At 32.4% G+C, this 27,672-nt stretch overlaps 4 protein-coding genes across 6 annotated transcripts in view; 3 read left to right on the top strand and 1 right to left on the bottom strand.

Moving 5' to 3' along the window:
• Nucleotides 1–1,444: 1,444 nt before the first annotated feature.
• Nucleotides 1,445–13,412, top strand: LOC108766542 (uncharacterized). The gene is made up of 6 exons (XM_018515887.1): nucleotides 1,445–1,497; nucleotides 5,617–6,159; nucleotides 7,929–8,196; nucleotides 9,887–9,988; nucleotides 11,697–12,583; nucleotides 13,336–13,412. The coding sequence occupies exons 1-5, from the start codon at nucleotides 1,492–1,494 to the stop codon at nucleotides 12,554–12,556; spliced, it is 1,779 nt and encodes a 592-aa protein (XP_018371389.1). The 5' UTR covers nucleotides 1,445–1,491; the 3' UTR covers nucleotides 12,557–12,583; nucleotides 13,336–13,412.
• A 4,762-nt stretch (nucleotides 13,413–18,174) lies between these two features.
• Nucleotides 18,175–20,831, top strand: LOC108766540 (coiled-coil domain-containing protein 130 homolog). The gene is made up of 5 exons (XM_018515883.1): nucleotides 18,175–18,334; nucleotides 19,201–19,516; nucleotides 19,596–19,856; nucleotides 20,331–20,463; nucleotides 20,545–20,831. The coding sequence occupies exons 2-5, from the start codon at nucleotides 19,205–19,207 to the stop codon at nucleotides 20,763–20,765; spliced, it is 927 nt and encodes a 308-aa protein (XP_018371385.1). The 5' UTR covers nucleotides 18,175–18,334; nucleotides 19,201–19,204; the 3' UTR covers nucleotides 20,766–20,831.
• Nucleotides 20,832–21,411: 580 nt separating this feature from the next.
• Nucleotides 21,412–22,460, bottom strand: Lamtor4 (Late endosomal/lysosomal adaptor, MAPK and MTOR activator 4). Of its 3 annotated transcripts, none has more exons than XM_018515886.1 (3): nucleotides 22,310–22,460; nucleotides 21,748–21,825; nucleotides 21,412–21,673 (listed from the first exon to the last, which is right to left on the bottom strand). In XM_018515886.1, the coding sequence occupies exons 2-3, from the start codon at nucleotides 21,817–21,819 to the stop codon at nucleotides 21,431–21,433; spliced, it is 315 nt and encodes a 104-aa protein (XP_018371388.1). In that variant the 5' UTR covers nucleotides 21,820–21,825; nucleotides 22,310–22,460; the 3' UTR covers nucleotides 21,412–21,430. The 3 variants fall into 3 exon arrangements, with proteins under 3 accessions (XP_018371388.1, XP_018371386.1, XP_018371387.1); XM_018515884.1 differs by having other exon boundaries at nucleotides 21,748–21,822; nucleotides 22,315–22,459; XM_018515885.1 differs by having other exon boundaries at nucleotides 21,748–21,822; nucleotides 22,271–22,343.
• A 2,256-nt stretch (nucleotides 22,461–24,716) lies between these two features.
• Nucleotides 24,717–27,672, top strand: part of L (zinc finger protein Lobe) — a 122,264-nt gene continuing 119,308 nt past the window's right edge. Inside the window, exons 1-2 of the mRNA XM_018516007.1 lie at nucleotides 24,717–24,782; nucleotides 25,872–25,901. The gene's annotated coding sequence lies outside the window, so the exon portion shown is untranslated. The remainder of the gene's footprint in view (nucleotides 24,783–25,871; nucleotides 25,902–27,672) is intronic.

The following is a 27,672-nucleotide window of genomic DNA, read 5'->3' as shown; positions in this document are numbered from 1 at the left end:
GTTTTTTAAATCGCTGAAGTCGATTCTGGGGAGTCTCAAAATTGTAAAATTATAATTTAAAAAAATAATGAGTTCAAATACAACCTGAAAATATCGAAAATTTTAAAAGAATAATATTCTTCATGAAAAAATTCTAGTTTCATAGGATTTATAATCAGAGTATGAAAGTCAGTTTAAAAATCAGTATTAACTGTTTACGTATAGTGCTAATGACCTTCAAATAAAGCGGAAATTTGATGTTAAATATACTTTGGATTATAAATTCTCTAAAACAGAGTTTTATACATAATCAAATATTTTTTAAATTCTGTTCGCGCCATATTGAATCCATCATTTTTATTTTCTTATCTCAAATTTGGATAAACTGAATAAACCATTATCGAATTACCTCATAGCAAGTTTCATAAAAATTAATTGAGCAGTTTATAAAATAAGAAAAAGTGTGACTCGAAACGGGGTCGCTGGTCCACAAAGAATTAATGCAACTATATAATATATTAAAATTCTAAAGCATGTATATTAGCGATCACAAAGTCGTATATTTTAATTAGATACTTTCTGCATTTAATCATCAAGACAATATAAAATTTGAACAACGAAGCACAAAACACTTATTATTACTAGAATCGTTATTATTCTAATGTATTTTTATTTTTAACTCTTTCGAGTTTTATTTATAAAAAATAGTGTAACGTGAAACAAAAATCTTTACTCGTTGATTAAGCTTAAGACAATTTGAGTGCAAACTTTGATATAAATCTAATAATAAGTGTGATTTGATTTCTTTAAAAACTGAGAATGCAATATTATTATATTATTGCAGTTCGATATTTGAATAAAATTTTGTTTTTTAAAGAGCACATAATTTGTCATGATTCCTGGAAATCATACGGTCTCTGTAAAAATAATCCAAAAATGTCAATTTTGATTTCGGCCGAAAAAAATGTGACTCCGTTAGCTTCTCTCTTTCTCTTTTTTTTTAGTATTTAGTACTTATCTAAACTTCGGTTTCGGTTTTGTTTTCGACCGAAATTGAACAACAACCGAATATTCGTTTTCGGTTTTGGCCGAAGGTCAAAATATGGTTTCGGTCGGATTCTAAAAATTAAGTTGATAATGTGAGAAAAATATGGAGTTAAAACCGAAACAATTTGTTTTTACATTAAAATGTCTTTAGTCTATTAATTACTTAATAATTATTTTAATTACTTAAATAAATAATTAATTCCATTTCAATTATTTATAATATAATGTTGATTATACATACGGAGTGTACAATTTTAATTATAATTCACAATGCAACTTACGCATTGCGACACAACTAAACGAGCGTCAATTTTGGCAAACGCAATCCGGCCATAATGGATATCACTTTCTTCATCATCGGCAAAGTGGGAGTCGATATAAAGAGAGGATATATTCCGTAGCCATAGTCAGTGAGTGTAGTGAGAGTGCCGTGATCATTCCACCGGTATATCGTGAAAGTCAAGTATGAAGGTACGCGTTTCATCTATCATATATAGTTCATATACGTTCTGTTCATCTATTTTGATTTGTGAAGACATGTAAAGTGCCAATAAATATTGAAGCGTCAAGTGAAAGAAGTTCGATATTCACAACTTTTAATATATTAATTTAATCCGCATAATCATCATAATCTCTCGCTATTCACTTTTCGCATTAAAACCGCAACTGAAAGGTTCCATAATCTTTGAATTATTAATGATCTTTTACACTTATTTTTCTTCCTTGATCATTAATTCTTTGTTATCATTCGAGGATTTCACGCCATTCGAGAGTAAAGCACCTTGCTTCTCAGCCACGTGAAAGTTCTACAAAGCGTGACCGTAACCTTTCTTCAATATACCTGTCGCAAGTTTCACACGTGCAAGAATGAAGAAAAGTATGCTCGATGCTCCGCAGTCTTCGGCTGCAAGCCGTGAAGAAATAATTACTGTAGCGTGAACGTTTGTTGAAATCCGCATATTTGTTCACTTTCTATAATAGTGCAAGTTCTATGCTAATTTCCAAGATTGGGTAATGCTAAGTTAAAAAGTTAAAAGTTAATTAATTTTAACTGCATTTAGTTACATTTTATACTCTTAACTTTTTAACTTTACTTAGTTATATTTTATTGGTAACTATTAATTTTTAATTTGATTTTTAAAAGTTAACATCAGGGTTGGGTAGTTGACTTTATACAGATCCTATATTCAGATTATATGCTTATACATTCGATGTATTTTTCTAATTTTAAATAATTTCAAATATCTCATTTACGTTTAAACAAAAAATAAAGAGGTTTGAAAGCAATCCGTCGTCATGACAGGAAAAAATGTTTCATGTATAATTATATCAAAAATTAGTATATTTTATATATAATTATATATAAAATATGTCCACATATATAACATTTTTCCTGGGCTAAAATCATGACTTTACATTTTTCTCAAAAAATACACGGAAGTGCAATGTACTGCTTTACAGGGATTATTTTTTGGTGCCCCAGAATAATCACGAAAAGGTAATCAAAATCCATATAATAATGAAATACATATGTGAGTTTCTCCTTGTTAATTAAAAAAGTTAATTTTTTAACTTAGTTTTTTAATTTAGTTAAAAAAAAAGTTAACTCGAAACCATGAAGTAAAACAAATTTAACTTTTAACTTTTTAACTACTTTTTTTCATTAACTTAACTTTTAATTTAATTAACATCACTATGAATTAATTTATTTTAACTAAGTTAAATTTTCAAGGCTGTTAACTTTACTTACTTAGTTAAAAAAAAGTTAACTTACCCAACTCTGCTAATTTCAACTAGTTATTTTGATTATTATAATCCGCAATGTTAACTCTTCACACATCGCATACATATATTTATAACTTATATTCCATTTGATAACAATTTTTCTCTAATTTTTCGTTTGATTAAACAAATCTGATCATCTTATCTCGTGTATGTCGATCTTTCTAGCGCCAAGCTATTATTTGTAAGGAAAAAGATTTACATTTTTCCGCGATATATTATTTATATCCTTCGGAAACGTCTTAGAAATTTTAAAATAGCTGATTGCGAAAGTACTGGAAAGTTAATTTTCACACTTATGCTATTTTCATATCTTCTTCTATGATATATTTTCTAATTAGATCACTTTCCAACTATTATGAAGATCCGATATTATAGATACATAACGGAAGATGAAAAAGTTGACAAATGGATGATATAATCCAGGCAAAAAATTCATACGTTGCTACAAAAAGCATTGCACATTTTATTAACCTCTATTTTATAAGAACAGCTTTTACTCGAAAGGCTCGATTTTGTCCTCAGTACGGAAGTTAAATTTTTTATTAACGATCATTCGCTATATCGGCTTTTTAGAAATCGTCAAGAACACACGCAGCAAACGAACAAACTAGGTCAGCCAATGACTCTATACATGCAAGATCAAGGTTACGATGATCACTCTCGTTCATTCAAGTGGGACGATTCTCTACGACTACGATAAAACGCAGATCATTCAATTGTCGTCAATTTTATTATTTTTCATTATATTCATCTTATAATTCGGAATTGTTCTCATTTTTGTTCCATTTAGTCTGGCAAATTAACGATCCCGTTCATGAGAGAGAGAGAGAGGGGGGGGGGGGGAGAGAAAGGGGGGAGAGAGGAGGGGGGAGGAGGGAGAGTCAAAATCCGGAAGAAACATGATTGTTCTGCAGATAATAGTAAATTGCGTAACTTCAATTTTATCGCTAATTAACTTAGAGTTTCAGTTGTGTCGCGGTACTAGTGTGAAATCATCGGTATTCAGGAGATTGCCGTTCTTGCCGCAAGTCATGTATGGCGATCCCCATGGTGAGCGCACTTTGAATTACCGGTAGTCGCATAACTTTCACCTGGCATCGCTCTACTTACTACATTCACGTTATAATGCTCCACGCTCGGACAATTCGGAAATCAACACTTGACCCTCAAAATGCACTGTAGTAAAAAGTTAACGATGCTTAACGAACTGGACAGACTTCCCTAAATCACGACAATGTAGTTTATGAGCTCTGCAAGCATTCATTGTTAATCTGATGTCGTATACACTATTACATTCAATCCGAGAATAGTCACCTGGGGTAATTTTTACACTCCAGCAGCAAGAAAATAAAGCTCAGTTTTCTTTACTAATTAAAAATTCATTATACTTTTATTTTTGTCTTCTTGCTTCTTTTTAGAGAATATAAAATAAATTTATGTACAGATAGTCACAGAAAGGTTGCAACACTTTTTTTCAATAAATTTCGGAATTCAGCCTTATTCATAGAGCAGTTGATAGTAAACAGTTAGATCCAAGAACCACTCATGGTGAGCAAGCTGCATTTCGAAACCTTTCTGTGATCAGCTGTATACAAATGATGTTGACCTCAAATAATAATAGAACAATCAATAATGTATTGTTAAATGAAAGTTGAAAATAATATACAATGACTGCATTCGGGAACGTTGCTCGGATGCCTTCAATGCCTCGGATTCATCATCTATCCTTGTTTAACATCAAATGTTAACAGTCTCGTTTAAATCCACTTCAATTAAAAAAAAATTTCAACATCGCTAATTTGTAAGCTATGAATACATCACTGTGGTTAGTCTACTATCCCCATCCGTTCATTTTTTAAAAACATTAACAATATATGATAACAAAGATACATAAACAAAAAAAAGCTGTTGGACTTTATTAAGTAAGACCTACACTTACTATCTAAATAGAAATCAAATATGTCAGACAATCATATACGATTGTACAACAAAAAAAAACTTTAAAAATAAAAATATTTACTAAGGTGTACGATTTTTTTAAATTGTAGCATAACTTCTATCATAGATGTATTCGCAACGAGATGTTACAGCAGACTGAACGGCAGTCGATGCTGCGTGCTCAGACACGTTTACGCGTGTCTTGCGTGTTTTGTTTTTAATGTAGCCTCGATTATTCTATTTACTCCTATAGTCTACTGATCCCGGTCTCCCCTACTTTAGAATCCGGATTAACCTTTCGCAATAAGGATTAATATTAATTTGGCTCACTTAATGGCAGTATCAACGATTTTCATATTTGGCAATACCTTTTACAATCGAACCATGACGTATATCCAGGATTTATTCTCCGTTAAGTACTTATATTCATCGTTTAATACTCGATATTTTTAAATTTAGGATCTACAATACCTATCGTCGCGACCACGTATAATTGAAATCAGGGCCTAAACAACTAAGGTCTACTTTTAATCAATTTTTGTCTTTGTACTTCTATAATTGGTTATCCTTGTTAGCCTATTTTTGTGTCAACCGTTTATATATATAGATATTAGTTTATAATTTTGAAAATAACCCGAAGAGGGTCGAAACGTTAGTTTTATGTAGACATATTTTTATCTTGTTTTTACTTATGTTATTTAATGTCATCTATATCACATATACATTAAAATTTATTTTGTTTTGGCTCGTAGTTCTTCTTAGTATAATTTTTTTTATTTGTATTAATTTAATATAACGAAAAATTATTTGATACACGCAGAATTTACGAATCAGCTGTAATTCCCCGCGTTTTATCGTGCGTTTCAGCTGACAGAACTCTTAATAGTAACGTGGTGCTCAGTAACCATGGCTCGATCAAAAACCGTAGAGAGCAATCAGGAGACGTTACTGAAGAAGGCCGCGGAACAGCTGGAGCGATTAGAACCGTATCGAAGAGCTACGGATAATCGCGGCGAATCCAATCTCTCAAATGTGCCAGAAACGTGGAGACCTTTGGTGGATCAGAATCAGTTAGATGGGATAAAGGACGATGTGGATCAGAATGTGTCTTGGGAGATGTCCGAGATTCTACCCGAACAAACGGAGCCGGACTCATTGAAGAGGATCGACGACAAAAAGCTAATAACTATCAGCGTTATTACCGATCCGAAATACACCGAGTTGATGCAAGATAGGATAAAAAGAGGTTACGATGTTGGATCCACCAGTCTTCTGACCAGCATAGCAGGCGGAGTGTTAACTGGAATCGCGAGTGCATCAAGCGGCTCTGCAGCAAAAGCATCAGCGGGCAGCAGCGAAACGGCGTATAAACCGGTATACGGTGCACCTACAGTGGAACATGCTTATTCGGTAATCGATACTTTTATTCAAGCATTGACTGAGAGAAAAGTATTTATTACATATTTGTAATTGTATGATATAATAATTATAATTATATAATACAATAATTATGATTAGGAGTTCCATTTTTATAGTTACTATATACAGCTATAATGTTACTAATAACACAGTGCGACAAAAATCGATTTTTTTTCGTCCCATGAAAAAATCAAGGGGATTTTAAAAGTAGATGTAAAAAAAAATACCCGTGTCCCAGCGTTTTACCAGATCAAGTCGTTAATGTTTTTTAAGTATCATCAAATGTCTTTGTATAATACTGTACAGCACAGGTTTCCTCATACGAAAAATTCAAAGAGATTTTGAATGTAGATGTTAGGAAAGCATATTCGTGTCTCAGTATTGACTTACTTGGTAGCCGTCATCGAAAATTTTCTGGACAATAAAAAAGCCGACAATTACAAAAAAAATTATTGCCAAAATGATTTTAGCTTTTCATGCAATGAAAGTTAACATGTCACTTAAAATACACCTTCACAATTATTTGGATTTTTTTCCATCAAGTTTGGGTGAATTCAGTGATGAACATGGTGAACGCTTTCACCAAGACATTGCGATCATTGAGAAACGTTTCAAAGGAAAAAACATCAGACACAATGCTTAGTGAATACTGTTGGTCTACTGTTCGTGATACAAAACCGGAATCATACAAACAGCAAATTAAACGCGACCAAGATTCTTATAATAATTATAATTCTATATGCAAAAAAATATTGTATGACTGGTATAGTTCATAGTCGTTTTCAGTACCAACTTTTTTTTAAATATAAAATGTAGAATATAAATGCTATTGTATAAAGCATAGAAAATAATTGCAATGAATATAATGATAAAGTAAATATAATTATTATTACTAACATTATAAAGTAATATAAACTATAAAAAAAATAGATAATCCTAATCATATAATTATTTTTAATTAAATAAGAGAATTCCTACATTCGGTCAAAGCGGATCTTATTGTTAGTTCCTAAATGTTTCTGTGTGAATTTATATAGGTACATATCTGATTCTGCAAACTGCACGCCTAAATCTTTTTTAGTTTTAAAACACAATTTATTTAACAATTTAAATAATTATTTTACTATATGATTATAATTATAAATCAAAACACTTATCTTTCAGTGGGCGATGAACTTTAATGTCGTGTACTTTGCATTCGTATTTATTTGAATAAAGTAAATTTTATTACAAGTAATAACAGAGACGCTACGAAAAAAATAAAATAGTATAGAGAAAATTGAATTTTTATACAAAGATTAAAAAGAGAGAGAGAGAAACTAATTAATATACTTAGTATACTTTACAATTGCAAAGAGAAAAGTTGTTTATGCTGAAAACATGTAGGTCATCCACTTTGCCGCAAAGGAGCGAAATTTCAACTGGTTCTTCATTCACTGTTCACCTTTTCCATTATCCACACTCCTAATTGCTTCATGATTATCAAGATTTTTCTCTTTGGATATCGCGATATATCCTGCATAGCAATTAAAGTAAATGATACAGCGAAGTGAAAATCGTGATGCGCGTCAAGTTATTATGTTGCCTAATGAGCAATTTAATACATCAATTAGAAACTAAATGGAAAAGGATGTCGATGAACAGAGATGAAAATGATATATCACTTCCGCTATTTCAACATTTATGTTTATTTTCTTACGCAATAAATTTCAACCTAATGTTGTAATATAATTTTACTTCGATCTCATTATTTTTTTCAGTATGAAGAAAAGCCATTCGGTCCATGGGATTTCAAGAAGGTGATATTTAGTACACTGTTTCAAGCTCTCAAGGCAATAGGTGGCGGCGTATTGGCCCTTAAAGGTCAACTAGTTAAAGGAGGTGGCTATTTGTTAGCGGGTAAAGGCAAAGTTGTCAGTAAAGCAGGAGATGTTATTACATCCTTCGGTAAACACTTGGCCGCCAACGCGCAATCGAAACCTTATCCACCAGAGACTTACTACGATCATCCACCGGTTCAACATATCGGTAAATTAGAGATAAAAATTACCGAAAAAATTAGAAACTTTCAGTAAAAATATCAATAAAAAAATCAGTTTTTTTACTTGGGCCCTAAAAAATTTTTCAAAACTGAATCTAATAGCGAATTCAATTGGATACATTAGTGGGCACACCAGTGTCCACTAATATATCCAATCAAATTCGCTATTAGATCCAGTTTCGAAAAAACATTAGGCCTGTTCTTTTTGGCTGAACTTTTGCATCAGTTCATCTTTCTTCCACTTTTTTTCTCCTGAAGAGAAAAGGAAGAAAAATGAACTGGTGCAAAAGTTCAGCATAAAGAATATACCTATTATTATTAATAATTCATTAGATACCGTCGTGAGTGTATCCACAGGAATCAATTTCCACAAACTGTTTTATTCATTTTTTCATTTTTAATTAAAAAAATATAACTTTACTTTTGTTCCTAATTCTTTTGTTAATTCTGCTTCCCGTTATGACTTATGACCATATATAAAATATAATTTTTTTTCTGTTAACTGAAGCTTCGACAGAGTAACTAAGATACATAGAAAAATTGTTTCAAAATTTTTGAGCTAAAAACAGAATATGTGTTGAAATATTAGCTATAGTCATTTATACAACTATACATTCCATTATTAATAACTATATTTTACCTACACATTTTTAGAAAAAAAAAAAAATAAGTTAAGTTTTACAAAATGTAAATATTTTTCCCATTTAAAATCATAAATGAGAAGGAAACATTTGTACATTGTAAAATATTCAAAAAAGCCACTTATTAACGCAAAAAGTTATTGTTAATATGATAACAAAATTGATAAAGTCTCCTCCAATTCCTCTCGAAAATCCTGGATACGCTCATGGACAACAACGCAAAAATATTTCCACTTTGATTTTTAAAGTTATAAAGACGAAAGATGATAATACCGAAATAATGTAGATTTAAACGTTTTAATAAAAAAAATGAATTCTATATCTTTTTTTACAATTTCGATAGAAAAAGTTAAAAGTTTTTTACGTTAAAAACTGTAATTCTTTAAATTGGTTTTTTAATCCTAAATAAAAAAGACTGTTTTTCTTTTATACCTAGATAAAATGCAATCTCTGCCGAGCAGAATTTGTCGAGCTTTTTATCATTATTATGATAATAAAGAATCAACTATAAATCTATTTATAAACTAAGCATCTGCATGCACATACTTACGCAAATTATACGTCGCAAATAAAGTACTAAAAACTTGACGCATTTGCTTACTTTCTATTGTACGCTCACTTGTCTACGTTGTATTCAACCGATTAGACGTGGAAATTTATCAAAGATATAATTTTATATTGAGAAATGGCAACCTATAGAAAGTCATTTTAGTATTTATAAGCAGACTGATTATCCATGAAGCCAGATATCCACGACAATCACGTTCGAGACTTAACTGACAATGAGTATTATTCGCTTTTCTCGAATTCGTTCAAAAAGCTGTAACAATTGAATGTTATAACCGATAAAAAAGCTTTAAAATAGATAAGTGTACGATGAAATATTTTACAACATATATACATACATTATATTATTACCTAATACTGTTGAGTGTATATTTATAATTATATCGTGATTTATATAATTATTGAATTAAAAGATCTCTATTTCTTCTCATATATGATAGTATTTTATCAGATACTTTCGAAATTACAGAACACAATCCCAGCTACCCAGGGTCACCGCCAAACTCTGATGATTTTTCCGAAGTGCCTAATGACTTCTCAGCACACGAGACCTACGGCGTGCCATCAAATGGTAGGTTTCACATTCCTACATATAATTGTAATATTGCAGTCCCTTGGGTCATATTCCATTTTTCGCATCTTCTGAGGTACCGAGAATTAACTTAGAATATTAATTACGTGTTGATGAAGTCTTAATAAGTATACCTTCTATCTAATATTTTCGACGTTGCGATAAGCAATTATTCGAGGAGAGAGAAGAACTTCGATATGGAACAAGAGGAAAATTATTTTTTAAAGCCTTTCTCTTGAATTTCGTAACAATTAAATTGCGGAAGATATATTCCTTAATTTATTCAAGAAGTAATGGAACGAATATTGCTTTCGCGAATAAATTTTGTTGCCGAATGTTGATGTAATCTGACAATTATATCTTCGATCTTTTATCGAATTTTGACACTTTTTTGCGAAATATGTACGGAAGGAACGATTTTGCTAAAATATCTAAAAATTTAACTGGATGATATACAGATCTAAAAATAATTTTTTGAACCATTAAATAAATAATTATATAGGAAACTCAAGCATGATGAACAATGTAGCAAAAATATTTTTATAATCTAGCAATTAGCTTGAACGTCCTACATAATTATTTTGATAGTTTAATAAAATTATTTTCTAACCTACATCTAGCTAAATTTTTTGATATTTTAGCAATATCTTTCTTTCCGCGCATTGATGTGATTCGCTTAATGACGCCCGAATTTCCCTTTCCGTATCGTACAATCGCCGATGAATGTCAATGTCCTCCTTCCGGAAGAACATTTTGTATCACGATCCACGAATGTTTTCCCATGAATGTATCAGCACGCGACCTTTCACTTTCCCCGAAAGTTGGCGAGAGGCAGCAACTACATAATAAAACCTGTTTCCTGACATACTTTATAATTTCTTTTAAGGATATACACCTATAGACGGATCAAAACGAAGCCTAATTTTGCGAAATTTTTGTGAAAAAACGGATAGATATAAAGAAGTCAGATTTGTTCCATTGTAAAGATAATACTTTTCTCTATTTACTATTAAAATTTTATTAAAAAATAATATAAAATGGAGTCGCTATTCAAATTTTCGTTCGTCGTTATCTTTTTTTGCAAAAAGATTGATTTTTCAAAAAATCGGATTAAGATCGCGCATCCCTAATATTTTATAATTTATAATCACATAAAAAGTAAATAGATGATTTCACTTGTACATTAGAAAAGAAGTCTTGTTACGTTAATTGAAATTCTGATAGATTTAATCAGAAAGAACAAATCAGACACTTATATAGTTAAATGCATTCTAGTCGAGATAACCAGACATTCAATAATCAGAATTCTGATTAATGTAAATCAGAATTCATTTTCTAATATTTTTTGTTGGCATAACTAGAATATTTTTCTTAGTGTACCACGTCCAAAATTTACTACGTCCAGAATTTAGCATGACACAAGCGCACTATATCGTATTGTGACAAATCCTGTGATAATTCCTTTCAAATACGTGTAAATGTACCATTCGTGTATTGAATGTACGAATATAGAATTGGATTGTTCATGTTGTTTCACACTTAGCACTTGCTCGACAGACACGTTATAATACCCTTGGCACAAACGCAACGTACTAATCTCGACAGTATCAACTTTTATGCCCCAACTTGACTAACGAACTTGTACTTAACACTCTCATAAAGCACCGAATAAATTTGTTGACAAGACTGACAGACGTCACGTTCACAGACAACGGCCAGGGCGGCCTGCTGATCGTGACACCGACGAAATCTGACCTGGACAAGAACAGCGATCAACAAACGCACGTGGCGGTATTAGAAAATTCGGACCAGACCAAAAGCTCTGTTATCAAGAATCTCTTGAACAGTGTGCCGAAAGGTAGTGTTGGTTCAAAGGATCAAACCGTAGCTGGCCAGGACAGCCTCACCAACAGCAACGTAAACTCTTATCCTCCCACCCAGCATCCAGTTCCGACATACGGTGTTCCGGAACTCTATCCCACAAACTACAACAATCCGACGCATAACTACGGACAGGAGAATCCTGCTGCTCAAGACGGCGCTTACCAGCGACCTGAACTACCGCAGATCACGTCGCATCATCACTTCCCGAATCTGGGCTTGGACCCAAATCTATTAATCCAGCCGAACGTGGGATACCCACCGTTACAACAAATCCAATACCCGAATTCACACGGCTCTCTGCTGGACCCGTCCAAACTGCCACATGACGACAGTGATACGTCAGTGTACGCGAGTCTGTCCGTAGACACCGAACCGCAAATCGCACCCTTGAAGATATCTCTCTTGGGCCATTCGGACTTTGATTTACCCAAGTTGCAGCCACACGTGGACTTTCACGGACAGCCTCAGTTCGTGAACCACCTTCATGGCAGCTTGGGCGGCCCATTGAGGGTGCCACTTTTAAGTCCGATGCCGTCAGCTTACTACTGGCGGAGTCAAGGATCGTTGATACCGACCTCGGCTTTCGACACGCTGGATAATTTCCGTAAAAGGAATATCCAAAGACGAGCGTTCGCCAAACGGCTTGCACGTTATGCGTCGTTGCAGAGGTTCCATCGGCTGTAGAGAACCAAATAATGGCGTCGACGACAAGTAGGCGAACATGTGAATAGTCCTTTTCCAAAAAAGTTCTTACAACGGTATGACGGAGTAAGACAAATATTTTTCAGAGCCAAAATTTCTATCCCTCAAATAGTAAAATGGAAAGTACATAAATCGACGTATTTAGCAATGTGAGCGTCATACCTTTCCATCCTAAACGTATGCGCTAAAATTAAATATATATTTTTCTGGTAATTCATATAATATGGTATATTAAATATGTAAAAATCTATTTTTTACCGGTAAAAAGAAATTAGCTTTTACTCGATTGTTTATTCTGAAATTAAAAAAACTTGTTTTTTCTCTCGAATTTTTAGAAATCTTCCATGTAATCAATATGTTCGAAAAATTTGTCGGACGATGAAATATCAGCCTTGTATCTAGTATATACCTGTACATACTTTCAGTATTATGCTTAGTGTATATTTATTTAAAGAACTACAGCCGAGATATTCATAATCTATCTATATTTCAACACTGTCTTAAGTAATGTCTTAAGATGCTAATACAGCCCTGTGGTTCAAGATATCTTAAAGCTATAGTTAAAATGATCTTAAATATAAGAATCAACTACGAATACCGGCCTATAACTTTTCTTCTTCATAAAATAAATTAGTTTTTAGTAAATTGGAAAGAATTAATATATACATTTCCGTGATTCTCGTGATAAATTAATATCTGTTATATGTTAATAATAAAAAAAATGTCAATTTTATTGCATACAATCGTGCTCTTTGTTGCAGTGGTCTACGCATTCGCGTATTATCCACGTCCGGCCAGATACAGGTACAAATGGTTATATCCTTATGGACGATAAGAACTTTCGTCTTACTGATGCTTAGGCGGGAGGTGGAGGTAACGAATCGGCGAAAGTGGTTCTACAGGATACATTTCCGAGCCAGCACAAAAGACCGCATACATCCGATGAAGGATTCGTGTAGCAATTGAAACACGCAGATATCGAAATGTGTAGTACATTATAGATATACTGTATGCCTCGAAAGACTTCTATTGAACGAAGCGGACATTTGAAGTTACCTTTTTCGAGACGCTTCATATACATATATCTCGGTCTGTACACTGAGAAAAAATGCTATTGATTCAATTAAAATCTATATTACGAGCTGTCACTAACATAAGTGATTAAGTCATGTATATTTTTATTGACACAAAGGCATAAATTATTATTTCAATAATCAAGCCTCTATGTCAATAAAATATACGCATGAATTAATCACTTATGTTAGTGACAGCCCATAATATAGACTTTAATTGAATCAACAGCATTTTTTCTCAGTGTAGACAGAAATAATATTACACAGATTCTGTGAGCAAACCAGAAACTCGAATATTAATAAAATATCAGCTTTAATATTAATTATGTAGCAATCGTGGCAATTATATAATTATTTAACTTGTGATAAAGACATTCTACGAGTTCCATTTCATATATATGTTCGCCGTTTGCAATCGTGGCGAACCCAAATACGTAAGTCTTAAAAACATACGAAAAAATAACGGAGCCTTGGTGAAAAGATTTTCATAATTTCTTATATTTTTTTACAAATTTTTTATATTTTAAATTTATGAATATTTTTAATTTATTAAATTTTTATGCATATATTAATATTTAAAAAAGTAGAAGACATCTTAAAATTCTTTAGATTTTATGAGTTTTCTTCGAAAATTATATAGAATGAGAAATCTTAAAATATATTTCAGAATTTACATATGTATATGTATATAAAATCTAGAAGAAATAGAAACTTTCAGCATTCTGAAAAGTGTTTCAATTCGTATAAAAATTTTGAAAAATTTCCTAAAGGATTATTAGAAGACACGATAATGTTACAGCACTAACGTGCAGCGACGAAATCATGTTATACTTTATACAAGTCGACGAGTTATGATAAAATTATATAGGAATTCTGAAAAATTTTATGAAGAATTGCAAGAAAAATGTTCACTAGGGATGTGATAACAGACTTACAGCCATGAAAAAAATGGTCGTAGCTTATGTACCTTATGTGTTAATTTCATTAAATAAATAAACAGAAAATTTTATATTCAGCGTTTTTATTTAAATTTTGTAGAGAAAGGTGTTTGTATTAGAAAACCTCAATTTTAATTATTTATGCAAATATACTAAGACCTCGTAATAGCACGCGGTTCATGGGGGTGAATGTTATAAAGAGATCGTCCCTATTTTTCTCGAAAACAATGAAACTCAAGATTTTAGTAGCTACTGTCACTCCCTACTCATACTACTCATAGCGCGGAAGGAATTTTTCAAGATTCCAGTGTATATTTAAAACCTATGATTCACATTCGCCGAATTATTAATTTTTTTTTTTTTATAGTTATTAATGAATAATGTATTATTATTTAGCCTCATGCTATTCTCAATTTTTTTTTAAATTCGACGATTAATATAGTATACAGTGTATGTAGTCGAAAGTACCTTCATATGCATATCAAATTAAATTCATATACACAATAAATTTAATAAAAAAAAAGCTATTCAGAATTAAGGTTATCCTTGTTTGTTTTAACTTATCCATTTTCAGGCAACAGATGTATGGAATGCTATATTTAGTACAAATATACTTAGTATTATTGTATACTTAGTACAAATATTGTTATATATTAAATTGTTATGCATACATGCATTTAGATATATGGAATACTAATGAAAAAAAAAAAATTACCATACATCCATTACCTCAATAAAAACGTAATTAATTCATAACTCACCGACCTGATGCGCAACAGTGGAGTTTTATCTGCAACGTCGCTACGATGATTCTGTAACAAAAAAGTTAAAATCTAAATTTAAAAAACAGGGTAAAGAAATAATCATTATTTAAAAAAATAATTTCTGTATAAATGCATTCAAAGTTTTATGAAAAAATGATCATGCAATTTTGAAAACATAATTTTTATAGGCATCGGATTTTTTTATTTATCATTTAATTAGATATTTATGAAAATAATTATACATTCTCTGAAGGAGACTTAAACAAGAATAAATTTATAAAAAGTTTAAAATTTTTAAGTAATTCCTCTTTTTTTAATTATTATTTTTAAGCCATAGTAAAATAAAATGATTTAAGAATATACAAAAAAAGATTAATTTTATAAGTAAAAAATATTTACCGCAAGGTTGCTCCACCGGTGCCCGATGTTTCTCCCAGACCTCCTCCTCCTCTCAGAATTGGGTTGGCATCCTCTCGCACAGGACACTCGCGTAAAACACTCGCGAATAATAAACTATAATCGCGCGCGGACTATAACTTGAGTCCGATAACTTGAACGACACTCCCGAAACGCGCGACGCGACGAACCGGCTGCGGTTCGTTCATTTTTAAATAAATCGGCGACGAGGGTACGTTAGCTTCCCCGTTGGATTTTTACACGAAGAGAACGATTTTACTCAATATCTAAAATTTTATCTAGATGTATCATTCAGATAGATCCAAAAATTTTTAGATACTTGAGAAAAATCGTTCTTTTCGTGTAAATCCTCTGGGTACTGAGCCCTCCCACCACGTCAAGATCGTACCCGTGAAGGTATATCCACACAAACTTGCATAGTCGCATAAACGTACGCATAAAGAAAATTATCCAATCACATTTTATGTACGACTTTAAAAGAGAACTACAATTGGATAATTTTCTTTATGTATATGTTTATGCGGCTATGCAAGTTGTGTGGATATACCCTGAGAGGGAAGATATCATCTGAAAAATGTAATATACTATCATCAACTACTATGCAATTATCGGTTAACAATTAGAAATGATATCAAACACACGTTAATTCGTCACCATTGCGAAATAGATTCATAACATATAAAAAGAGCTGAATTTCTTATTACGATGTCTGTAAGATCTGATTAGGGTCAATGGAATGAGCTAGAGATTAATAGAAAAGTGAAATATTGTTTTCATTACCGACAAATAGTTCCAAAGTTACGTTCAATTTTGTATAAAAATCGTATCATGAAAGATGCACAAAAAAACGAAAAGTTTATTAAATTTCAAATATTAATTTCACAAATTATATTAATTGTGAAAATATAAATCGCATGAAATACGTCATTTGCACGAGAGTATTTATTAGCGTTTCTTTTTATGACTCGTGTGATATACTGTTCGAAGCATAATCGAGTTATACTAAAGCGAAAGACAAATTCTACGTTAAACAAAAATAATCGTCACTCGTAATTATCGCAAAATCGTAACAAATTTCGTTTTCTATCGCGTTTTGATTCTAAATGAATGAACCGGACGGAATATCTGTTGTGTGTTATACATGATCATCATCTCATTCCTTTTACTAATTAATCGTGCGAGCTAGTGATCGTATACTGTGAGTATATTCATAAAGTCCAACGTTTCGTATTATATGTAGCATTTTTTGCGATTATGTTTCAAAAAGAAACGTAAAGAAGAGCGGCACGCGGCACAGCTACCTGCCTGTACGAGCCTCGGTAAGGAAATGACTGCGCGGTGACTACGTATTAACGTGACGCGCCGCGCCGCTCCGTGCCACCCCGTGCCACCCCGTACCAGTCCCCCCACCAAGGCCGCGCGCCAACCGTCTAACTATCGAAATATTAACGCGTATTACGAAGTAAAATAATATATTCGTTACGTTTTTAATATTCTTCGATAAATAGGCTTTATTGCGCGAGTTTTGCTTTATTTCTTAAATTTGTTACGCATTCACACAGCTCATGAATATCTTAGTTCAATTGTGCTATAATAAGTGATTATTAATTTGTAATAACTCACAAAAAATATATATATGGACATATTTAGTATATAATTATACATGAAAACTTTTTTCCGGGAATTTTATGTTATATAAAATCCGCGCAGTGTACACAATATTTTTAATAAAAGATTGATGGCTTGCTTTTTTTGTTATTTTTGAATTGCTAAATTCTGTCATTATACACGTATGTAAGTTTAAAGAATTTCTGAAACACGGAATAATAGTAGCAGTAATAGTAGTGCCTTAAATTAATTTATTAACCGAAAAATTAAATAATGATTAACAAAATATTTAATACTTTTAATCAGAGCTGTCTTTAGCGCAAACTGTTTCGCAATACCACATATTAAGAAAATTTGCATGTATTTTTATATAAAGGATATATAGAATATTATCAACCTTCATTTAAGTATGAATCATTAAAAAGAATAATAAAAATTAAGACGTAATGTTAAGATATCAAAAATACTCTATGTGAATATAATTACTAATTATGTTTAAAAGAAACGCGCAAGTACTATAGGATTGAACAAGTGACAAAAATGCTACAAAGCAAAACCCGAAATGTACGACGATATCCGTTTCTCATAATCATGTAAATTGTAAAATAAAGAATAAGTAATTGAATATACTGAATATTTTTCATACGCGACAGTTGACGATCCGAACGGCGCAGCGGTGGTCGGCGAAGTGCGAACAGCGAGGGGGGGGAGAGGAGACTGGGGAGAGCCGAGAGTGCGGTTGACTACGTCATCACTTCGGCATTCGCTCGCACTCGGTCAACTTAGTGCGCACTAGTGCGGCCAGTGAAATATATTATTAATTGTATCGTATTCTAACCTATTTTATTGAAAAACAACAACATCACAGGAATCTATTGAAGTATCTATATCTTTTCGGACAGATTGTTTTAAACAATTGCAGTTATTTTATTTTTTTTCCGGCTTTGAAAAGGAATCAAGGTATGATGAAATATTTATTGTAATATTTGTTATAGTGTACAGATACCTCATTTCAAAATTAGTGACACAAAAAAATTCTGAAAAATTATTTTTCAGAAAAGAGAAAAAATTGTTTTCAACTTTACAGAAAATTATTCATTTTAATTATTGAACTAATCAAATGGTAATTGTTTAAAATACCATACTCCACCTAAAATCTTATTAAAAATACATTCATTCGACGCGTTTTCACTCAAAATGAAAGAATCTGGCAATAAAATACGGCGGTCGGCCTCGTGAACCGAAATATTAAGCGTTGAAATTTAATATTTTAGAGGTTAAGATATCTGTCATTTCCACTCGATACAGCGCTATGTATACGTTCTGCTTTAATTACACAAACTCACTACTTTAAAAACAAATTCTCTGCTTCATAAACACAAATTCACTCTTTAAAAGCACAAATTCACTGCTTTAAAAACATAAATTCACTGCTTTAAAAACACAAATTCACTGTTATAATGCAAAGAATTTGTGTGCTTAAAACAGTGAATTTATATTTTTAAAGCAGTGAATTTGTGCAATTAAAGCAAAACGTATACATAGCGCTATATTGAGTCGGGATGATAGATATTTTAACCTTTAAAAAAAATCTCGAACTTTAACAAACTTTAACACTTGATATCTCGTTCACGAGGCCGACCGCCGACTGCCGCATTTTTTTGCCAGATTCTTTCATTTCGAGTGAAAACGAGTCGAATGAGTGTATTTTTATTAAGATTTTAGATGGGGTATGGTATTCTAAATAATTACCTAATTATTTATAACCAATGTTGCTAGATCTTTATTTTTCTAATTGATTTTATTGATGTTTAAATAAATTATAGCACAATGGGAGAACGGAAGGGAACAAATTTGTACTATCCACCGGATTATGATCCTCGTGCTGGTGGTCTCAATAAATTCTTGGGTACTCACGCATTGCGTGAGCGAGCTCGCAAGCTACACATGGGCATTTTAATCATACGATTTGAGATGCCCTACAATATATGGTGCAATGGATGTGGGAATCATATCGGCATGGGTGTTAGATATAACGCAGAAAAAAAGAAGGTTGGAATGTATTATAGCACCCCGCTCTATCAATTTCGCATGAAGTGTCATCTCTGTGACAATCATTTTGAAATAAAAACTGATCCTGCTGTAAGTTATAATTACAATTGATAATGCAAATAAATTATTGCTTCTGAAATATTTGCTAATATTTTTATTGTCTTTTTAGAATCTGGATTACATCATAGTGAGTGGTGCAAGACGTCAAGAAAATCGATGGGATCCTAAACAGAATGAGCAAGTAGTACCTGAAACAAAAGAAGTCTCATGCAGATTGTATGACGATGCAATGTACAAGTTAGAGCATGGTATAGAAGATAAGAAAGTAGCCAAATCTCGAAATTCAGTACTGGAAAGTGCAATAGCCTTAAACGAAAATATTTGGAAAGATGATTACAGTTCAAACTGCGCAATGAGAGCCTTGTTTCGGGTACAGTTATCAAATTTAATTTTATACTATATAATTTTTTCATAAAGTATATTTAATTTTAAAAACAAAATAACTGGTATGAAAGGAGTAATTGAGAGTTTGGGCGGTAAACAATGTGTAAACATTTTAAAAGATAATATATGGTATAAGTAACATTAAGACAGTTTATAAATTAAATATTACTTAATTTGATTAACAAGTTCTCCATGCCACTTAATCATGTTGCATGGATCACTGATGACAGTATTTTTGTTTGCATATGGTTAAAAAAATTACACAAATTATTATAAAGAAGGTTTACTTATCAGTATCAGTATGTCATCATTATGTATCTATGTATATTAAAAATTATTTATAATTACGTTTCTTTTATAAACGGAATATCAAATGGCTTGAATGGAAAATCACTGGCACATAGCATGGAACATGTTAATATGAATTTTTACCGACTGACTCATACATTTCATATTACAGGATAGAAAAAAGGAGCTTCAGAAAAAGCAAGCTGATGATCATGCGTTATTAAAAAAAACTGGATTAGAAATTAATTTGGTAAATGAACATGAAGATGATATCAAATTAGCAAAATTACTGACTTATAAGAAAGGTGTTTATTCAGCACTTAAGCAAACTAAAATGCACATTTTCCTGTTACATATTTATGCTTTCACGAATGCTTTCTTTTTAGGTACAAGGAAACAAGAAGGTATAGAATTGAAACGATTAGTTTCGATTATACGATCTAAAAATAAAAAAAAGATATCTTCTTCGAATGACCGATTAAAATTACAAAGCCAGGAATCACCAAAGACACAGGAAATAACGAATAATGCTACTACCTCCAAAACTAGAAGTTCGAGCATATCTCTGGTCAGTTATGATAGTTCCAGTACCGATAGTGATACTTAGTTAACTTAGTATTTTATATATCTATCTTGAAATGTATGTACGATATATAATATATATTTGTAAATATAACAGATTACGGAAATAAATTTTTCACTAAATGCATTAATGTTAGAAATAAAATGTAACACTATACATAAATTACAAAAAATATTTTGATAAATATATTTTAAGATTAATCATAATTATAATTTTCAAATTACATATTGGGAGAATATTTTATTCGAAAGATTGAAAGAAACCATTATACAACTAACAGAGGCAGGTAATGGCTATGTTCAATAGAAAAAGTAGCTTTGCAATCGTATGATTCTTTAATATGATTAATTCTTGCTTTTATAATTCCTCACTGAATCTAAATATATAAATCGAACCAAGCACGCTCCTTCCACTTCTAAATGTGTAATTTTTAGTTCTTCTCTAGATATATAAATCAATTATTAAAAAATTTTACAATTACAAAAAGCTGCTTTTTCTGCAGCCAATGTTTCTTATAATTATACATTGCACTAATTTCGTTCTTAAAATATATATATTTTTAAAGATACATAACAGTGAATAGAGATCTCTCGCAATGATCAAAGAAATTGAATTTGTGTGTGTGTCAGATATCAAAGTTTACAAAGAGTAGATTTATTGTTTTGTGGGCATTAGATTTATTATTGTATCTAAACATCGATGATAGACTGCTGTTCAACGATCGCTGTAGTCTGAGATGGCAGTTTTCTCTTTACTACATAAATCTTCTTATTGGAGAGACACACGATATAACAATGATCCTTATATTTGATTGATATCTTTTCAAAAGGATCATGCAACGGAAATGCCTTAGGATCAACTTTACTCGTCAGTGTTACTAAACTACTGATAATATTTGCCACTCTTTCATCATTTTCTAAATCTCCTCCAGACTGTAACACAAACACAAAAGATTCTATTTGCTGTTACAACGGAAAGAAGAACATCATTAGAAACTGCCTCTTACTGTTAATACAGCACCATCCTCAGTTAATACCAAATATCCAATTTGATCAGGTATACGCTCCAACGCCAGCATTTTCTATAACAAAAAACTTGTTTTGAGACCTGTTCTTTGTCGTTACATCACAATGTATTAAAATTTTCTATCTCATTTTCACTAAATTTAAAATATAATATCTTTTATTTTAAATACAACAAATGTACATGGATGTGCACCAATTCAGCCACTAAAGAATAGATCTTTAGTCATGACATAATATTTAGAGAAAAATAAACAAGAAAATTGATAACGTTAAATAAAAGTTATTAAGACATAATTATGTCTCTCTCTCTCTCTATTTCTTAGGCTATGTTCGAAAACGTCTTCTCCAAGGAAGATTGTACTTTACATGCTATAGTATACATCGCGTGTACTATAATTCGAGTAAAATTTTCCTCGGAGAGGAAGTTTGGAACGTAGCCTTAGTTTACTTTGATATATCTATGTATTTTAATTAATTATATGTGTCGAGCTTATCCTGACTTACGCAATAGAACAGACAATGAAAAACGAAAGAACAAATCAGCTTACGTATGATGATAGCGTCAATGAACGATGAAATGTCATGTATACGACAAATTAAAGTAAATACACGTCTCAGCGGTCTCAGCACTGACGGAGTAATATTAAAGATGTGTAATAAAAATACGTTCGAAAACTTCCCGAATTACCGAAGACACTCTACTATCTAGCATAATATAAAGTCCATGGTAGAAATATACAAGGTGAAGGCCGCATGAATTACCGAAGACACTCTACTATCTAGCATAATATAAAGTCCATGGTAGAAATATACAAGGTGCAGGCCGCAACACAGGCTTTTGCATAAAGCATAATGCATGGTGCATAAACGAATCAACTAATCAGAATCTTTCCTTTTCTCCCATTCCATGGAAAAGAAGAATTTCGATTGGTTGATTCTCTTATGCACTATGCATTAGTCCGGATCTACAATAGGGTTTTAAGCCTTAAACCATAAGAAATGGCCGAATCACAGTCGCTTATTCTTCTCGGATTCGACTGTAATTGGTCAATTTTTTACGGCTTAAGGTTTAAAACACCTACTGTAGATCCGGGGTTATGCTTTATTATGCAAAAGTCTGTGTCGCGGCCTTGAAACCACAGAAAAACCTAAAGGTGCCGTCCCATAGAACGGAAATTGGCAATGGAACGAAACTCGCGGAATCAACAAGGCTGCGTTCGGAAACATCACCCGAGTGCTTCTGTGTATCGTTTTATCATTGTTGTTCAGCCAATGTTAAATAAGGATAAGGTGATACACAGGGGCACCCGGGTGATATTTCCGAACGCAGCCCAAAACGACTCACAGTCGTTCCGCTATTTTCGCTATAATTTCACCGTTACAATTTGCGGAAATGCGTTAAAATTTACAGTCGATAATGTAAATTGCTACACATGCTCCAAAATTTAAATAATTTTCTGATATACAAAATGTCATCTTTGCTCCGTCGATGCGATATCGTATTTCGTTACCCTTCTATTATTGATAAAGTAGAAATCTACACTACGTAGTATGACGACGCGTAATGTAGCACATTAGCTGTTATAACTTTGCATTATTTTTGTGTTTTTTTAGGCACTTGAAGGGCTCCTTGAAAAACATTGCAATATTTTTGAAATTTTATTAGAAATAAAAAAATAACCAATGCATAAGCAACATTTTTCCATCACCACCATAAAAATAAAAGCTCCTTCGGAGAGCCCTTCAATTAAATAAAATACTAAATTTTATTCTATGTGATTATTAGCGAAAGAGACAACGCTTGAATAAGGGCCTGCGTACAACAGAGGAATAAGAATTAGATATTAAGATTTCAACCTATCAGAAACCGTGTATTCCGATAAAATCAGTTTCTGATAGGTTGAAATCTTAATATCTAATTCCTGTTCCTTTATTGTGCTCAGGCCCTAATCTGTTAGGCCGGAATCAGACTACGCATTGAAGAGTGAGATTGAAGATTGAAAGATTGAAATTTGATCAATCAGAACAAAAGGAACCAAAATTTCTTTGTCCTCATTGATGAAATTTCAATCTTTAGGGCCATTCCACACAACTTGCATAGCCGCATAACCATATGCATAAAGAAAATTATCCAATCACATTTCAGTCATAAAGACAAACGTAAACTACGATTGGGCGATTTTCTTTATGCATATGTTTATGCGGCTATGCAAGTTTGTGTGGAATGGCCCTTATAACTGCAGCACAGACTCTTGCATAACACATAATACATTGTGCATAAGGGAATCAACCAATCGAAATTCTTCTTTTCCATGGAATGGGAGGAAAGGAAAGATTCTGATTAGTTGATTCGCTTATGCACTATGCGTTATGCGTTATGCAAAAGTCTGTGTCGCGGCCTTTACGCTCGCGCGATCAAATCGCAAGCTCGCACTCGTGAACGCGTACATTTTTTTGCATTCCAAGTGAGCTGTGATCGGCTTCGGACGTGTTATTGCGTCATCATTTTTGGAAAGTGTGACCGGCTTCAAACGCGCAATTGAGTTTGTTACTCTTTTAGACTTTTATTACTCACCGCATAAGCGGCATTTTCGATTCTGGCCGTATCGACACTGTGTTAGAGTCGGGGCCATTCTCACAAGAAGAAGAAGAAGTGAACGCGTACGCACACTCCCGCCAAGCCGTAAGAATAAATAGACTCGTTTTACTCGTTTACTCGTATTACTCGTTTAAGAAAAGCAAAACTCTTTATTCGTCACACACAGCAGTGGAAGAACGCGATTGTAAAGACACGGAAGTGATCGAAGTATGTCTGAATGTAGCGACAGCTCGTACACCAAATCAATGGCGTCTGTTTAACGCACACCGAATTTTACACCTGGGAGACTAGCCATCTTCCAGGAAAGTATCAAAAAGGAGGTCCTGCTTTTAGTGCATGTAGGCAATCGAGTTGATAGGCAATCATTTTTGTGTGCACACGAACTGTTGGCAAAAGTAATGTAGGCAAACAATACTGGTAGGCAATCGATTTGTAGGCAACGAGATCCTCCCCCTCCAGAAATTAAACAACTCAGAATCTCATGGAGGAAAGTCAACACTGAGAAAAATGATTTTGTTATAGGAATAAATCAAGGGAAAACAAATGTAATATTTGTTAAAAAAACGATTAATTAGTTACTATTGCAAATTAATTATTTCTCATTTGTCAATGTAACAAATAATCAAAATAGTATCACTTGTAAAAAAGAGGCTCATATACATATATAAAAGTCATAGACGGTCGCAAGATCTCAAATCGTAAGAAATTGGCCGATTCTAGTCAAGTGTTCTCTCTATATTTGACTGTGATTGATCAGTTTCCTACGATTTAAGACTCCACGATCATCTGCGATTTCTATGTAAACGAGTCTAAAGTCTATCCAAAAAATACATTAGATTCTATATATAGTTTGCTTCTGTTATTAGTAATTGATTGGTATAGCAAATTGGTACTAGCAGCAATCACAATAAATTTGTTGTCACATATTTACCAATTACTTTTAAACTGGTGGCTTGTTAAATTAACAAAATCCTTTCTCTCAGAGAAATTACGAAATCCTCCCAGAGATCATTGACATGTCTTACAAGACATCATAAAGATGTCTTAAAATTTATAAGAATATTCTTTGGAACTGTCAGAAAGATGTATATTTGACATTTTTAGGTGTCTTATCACGATTTATGATATCTTACAGATTTTGTCCTTAAGACTTAATTGCTTCAGACATTTATCTAAAAAATAAAAATAAAAATTACTGATACCAATTTCTGCTTCCTTTTGTCAGCGCATTTCCGAAAGCTTCGCATAAATTATAATTGTATGGTCAAGGCCTAAAAGGTTGTAACACTTTTTTAAAAATGAGTTTCGGAATGCAGCCTACTCACCAAAATAATTATTTATCAATCCATGAATAAGAATTAACCAATCGCTTGGTGAGTAGGCTGCATTCCGAAACCTATCGAAAAAAAGTGTTGCAACCTTTTTTTTAGGCCCTGATTATACAACACTATAATATAATACAAAATATTAGAATGTTAGATTAATTGACATTAAATATTTTTGTAGGTTACATTATTATATGTAGGGGAGACCGGGGTAAGTTGTTACAATTTTTGATTAGCAATTTTTTCCGTACTAATGTATACATTTAAATAATATAAGTTATGCCCACATCGTGTTGATGCCCGCGCCGTGCTATTTTCGAGCGAGTTGAAATGAGTGACCGACGAAACGAAATTGAAGAGCGCGTCACCGGTAATAACAGCTAATGGACTGTTAAACGGGCACCATACATTTGATGTATGTACGAATCGTCTACGTTCGGAAAGGCTCCGATCGCTTCCGTATCTTCACGCTGTTTACATTCTTTCGCTGTTGCGTATTAACAAACAGTTTTGCTCGTTTCTCTAAATATGTCTTTCATTTCTGCAGCTCGAGAGGGTGCATACGCGTTCGCGAATGCAGACTTGAAATTCGATTGCGCGAGCATCACAATATTTCCACATAGCACGTAATATCACATTAATATCACGGCAATATCATTTTTACATTGCAACATTACAATAAAATCTAGCAGAAATATCATTGAAATGTTGACTGAGATGTCACAGTAATAGTACAATATCCGCGAAAAAGAATCACAGAAATATTACTAAGATATATCACAGAGATATCGGTATAATATTATGTAATATTTCTGTGATATTTATGTAATGTTTACATTTATGTAATATTTATTGGAAAAAATTAAAATGTTTTTAAGAGAATTTATTAAATTAATATTTTTAATGTTATTCCACACATGATATTAATTATTCCAATTAATATTATAAAAATTATTTCATATAATATTAATAAAAAAATAATACTGATTGTTAAAAAATACATTAACTATTATGTAATATTATAATAAACTGAAAAAGTTATAATAAAATCAATGTCACTTATAAAATTATGTATGTGTACATATAATTTTGTGATATTTTAACAATGTCTCAATGACGTCTCTAACATCAATAAAATACATCATGAAAGCGTTATTAATTATAATGTCACTTTGCTATTTAAGATGTCATATTGTCACAATATTACTGTGATATTTCAATGTCAGTTATCAACGGGTGTATATCATTTGCCTACATTGTTAATTGGCTAATTTAAAATAATATAATCTCATTGGTAAAGCAGTAAAAAAAATACTATAAACCGACCGATATGAGTGGTGTGTGCAAGTGCACCGCTTCTATTATCAACATGTAATTTATCGATAATGTTTCTGTGATATTTTATTGTAATATGTAATATTTCTGATATATTACAATATTACTGCGATATTACTGTGATATTACGTGCCATGTGGGTTATTAATATTCATAGATCTTCCAACAGTTTCCTTAAATGTACTAGTGACATTGACTTAATTAATAAGTCTTGTTTTTTACAACTAAATTAATCTACACTTTTGTACTTAAAGTGAAATATATGTTTGAATTTGGTGAAAGCGAGAAGGAAAATTCTAGTACAGTAATAAAAAATAAACTTATAAGCGTTTACGAACGATTAGTTATAAAAAGATTGCACAGAAAAATCACAGAAGCGTATTCTCTGGTCATACGCGTTTACTTTTTCTATCGTAAAAAATCTGAAATTATAAAAAAGCGTGGCGAGTATCGCGCGCAGGACAGCCGCGGTGATTGCACGCTTGCGCAATGCTCGGCGCCAGTGGTTCTCCACAGGCACAACGCATTCACGTCATTCGTCGCGCGTCCTCCGTCCGAGCGCGGCTGTCGCCGGGTTCGCATGCGAAGCGCGTCCGTTATACGCTTTTCGTGCACCGCAAGACCACGTGGTACCACTCGCTTCAATT

Source organism: Trachymyrmex cornetzi, unplaced genomic scaffold, assembly GCF_001594075.2.
Source record: "Trachymyrmex cornetzi isolate Tcor2-1 unplaced genomic scaffold, Tcor1.1 scaffold607, whole genome shotgun sequence".
In the NCBI taxonomy this organism is placed as follows: Eukaryota; Metazoa; Arthropoda; class Insecta; order Hymenoptera; family Formicidae; genus Trachymyrmex; species Trachymyrmex cornetzi.
The sequence above is the reverse complement of the archived record's forward strand: the minus strand, read 5'-3'. Positions and strand labels throughout refer to the sequence as shown.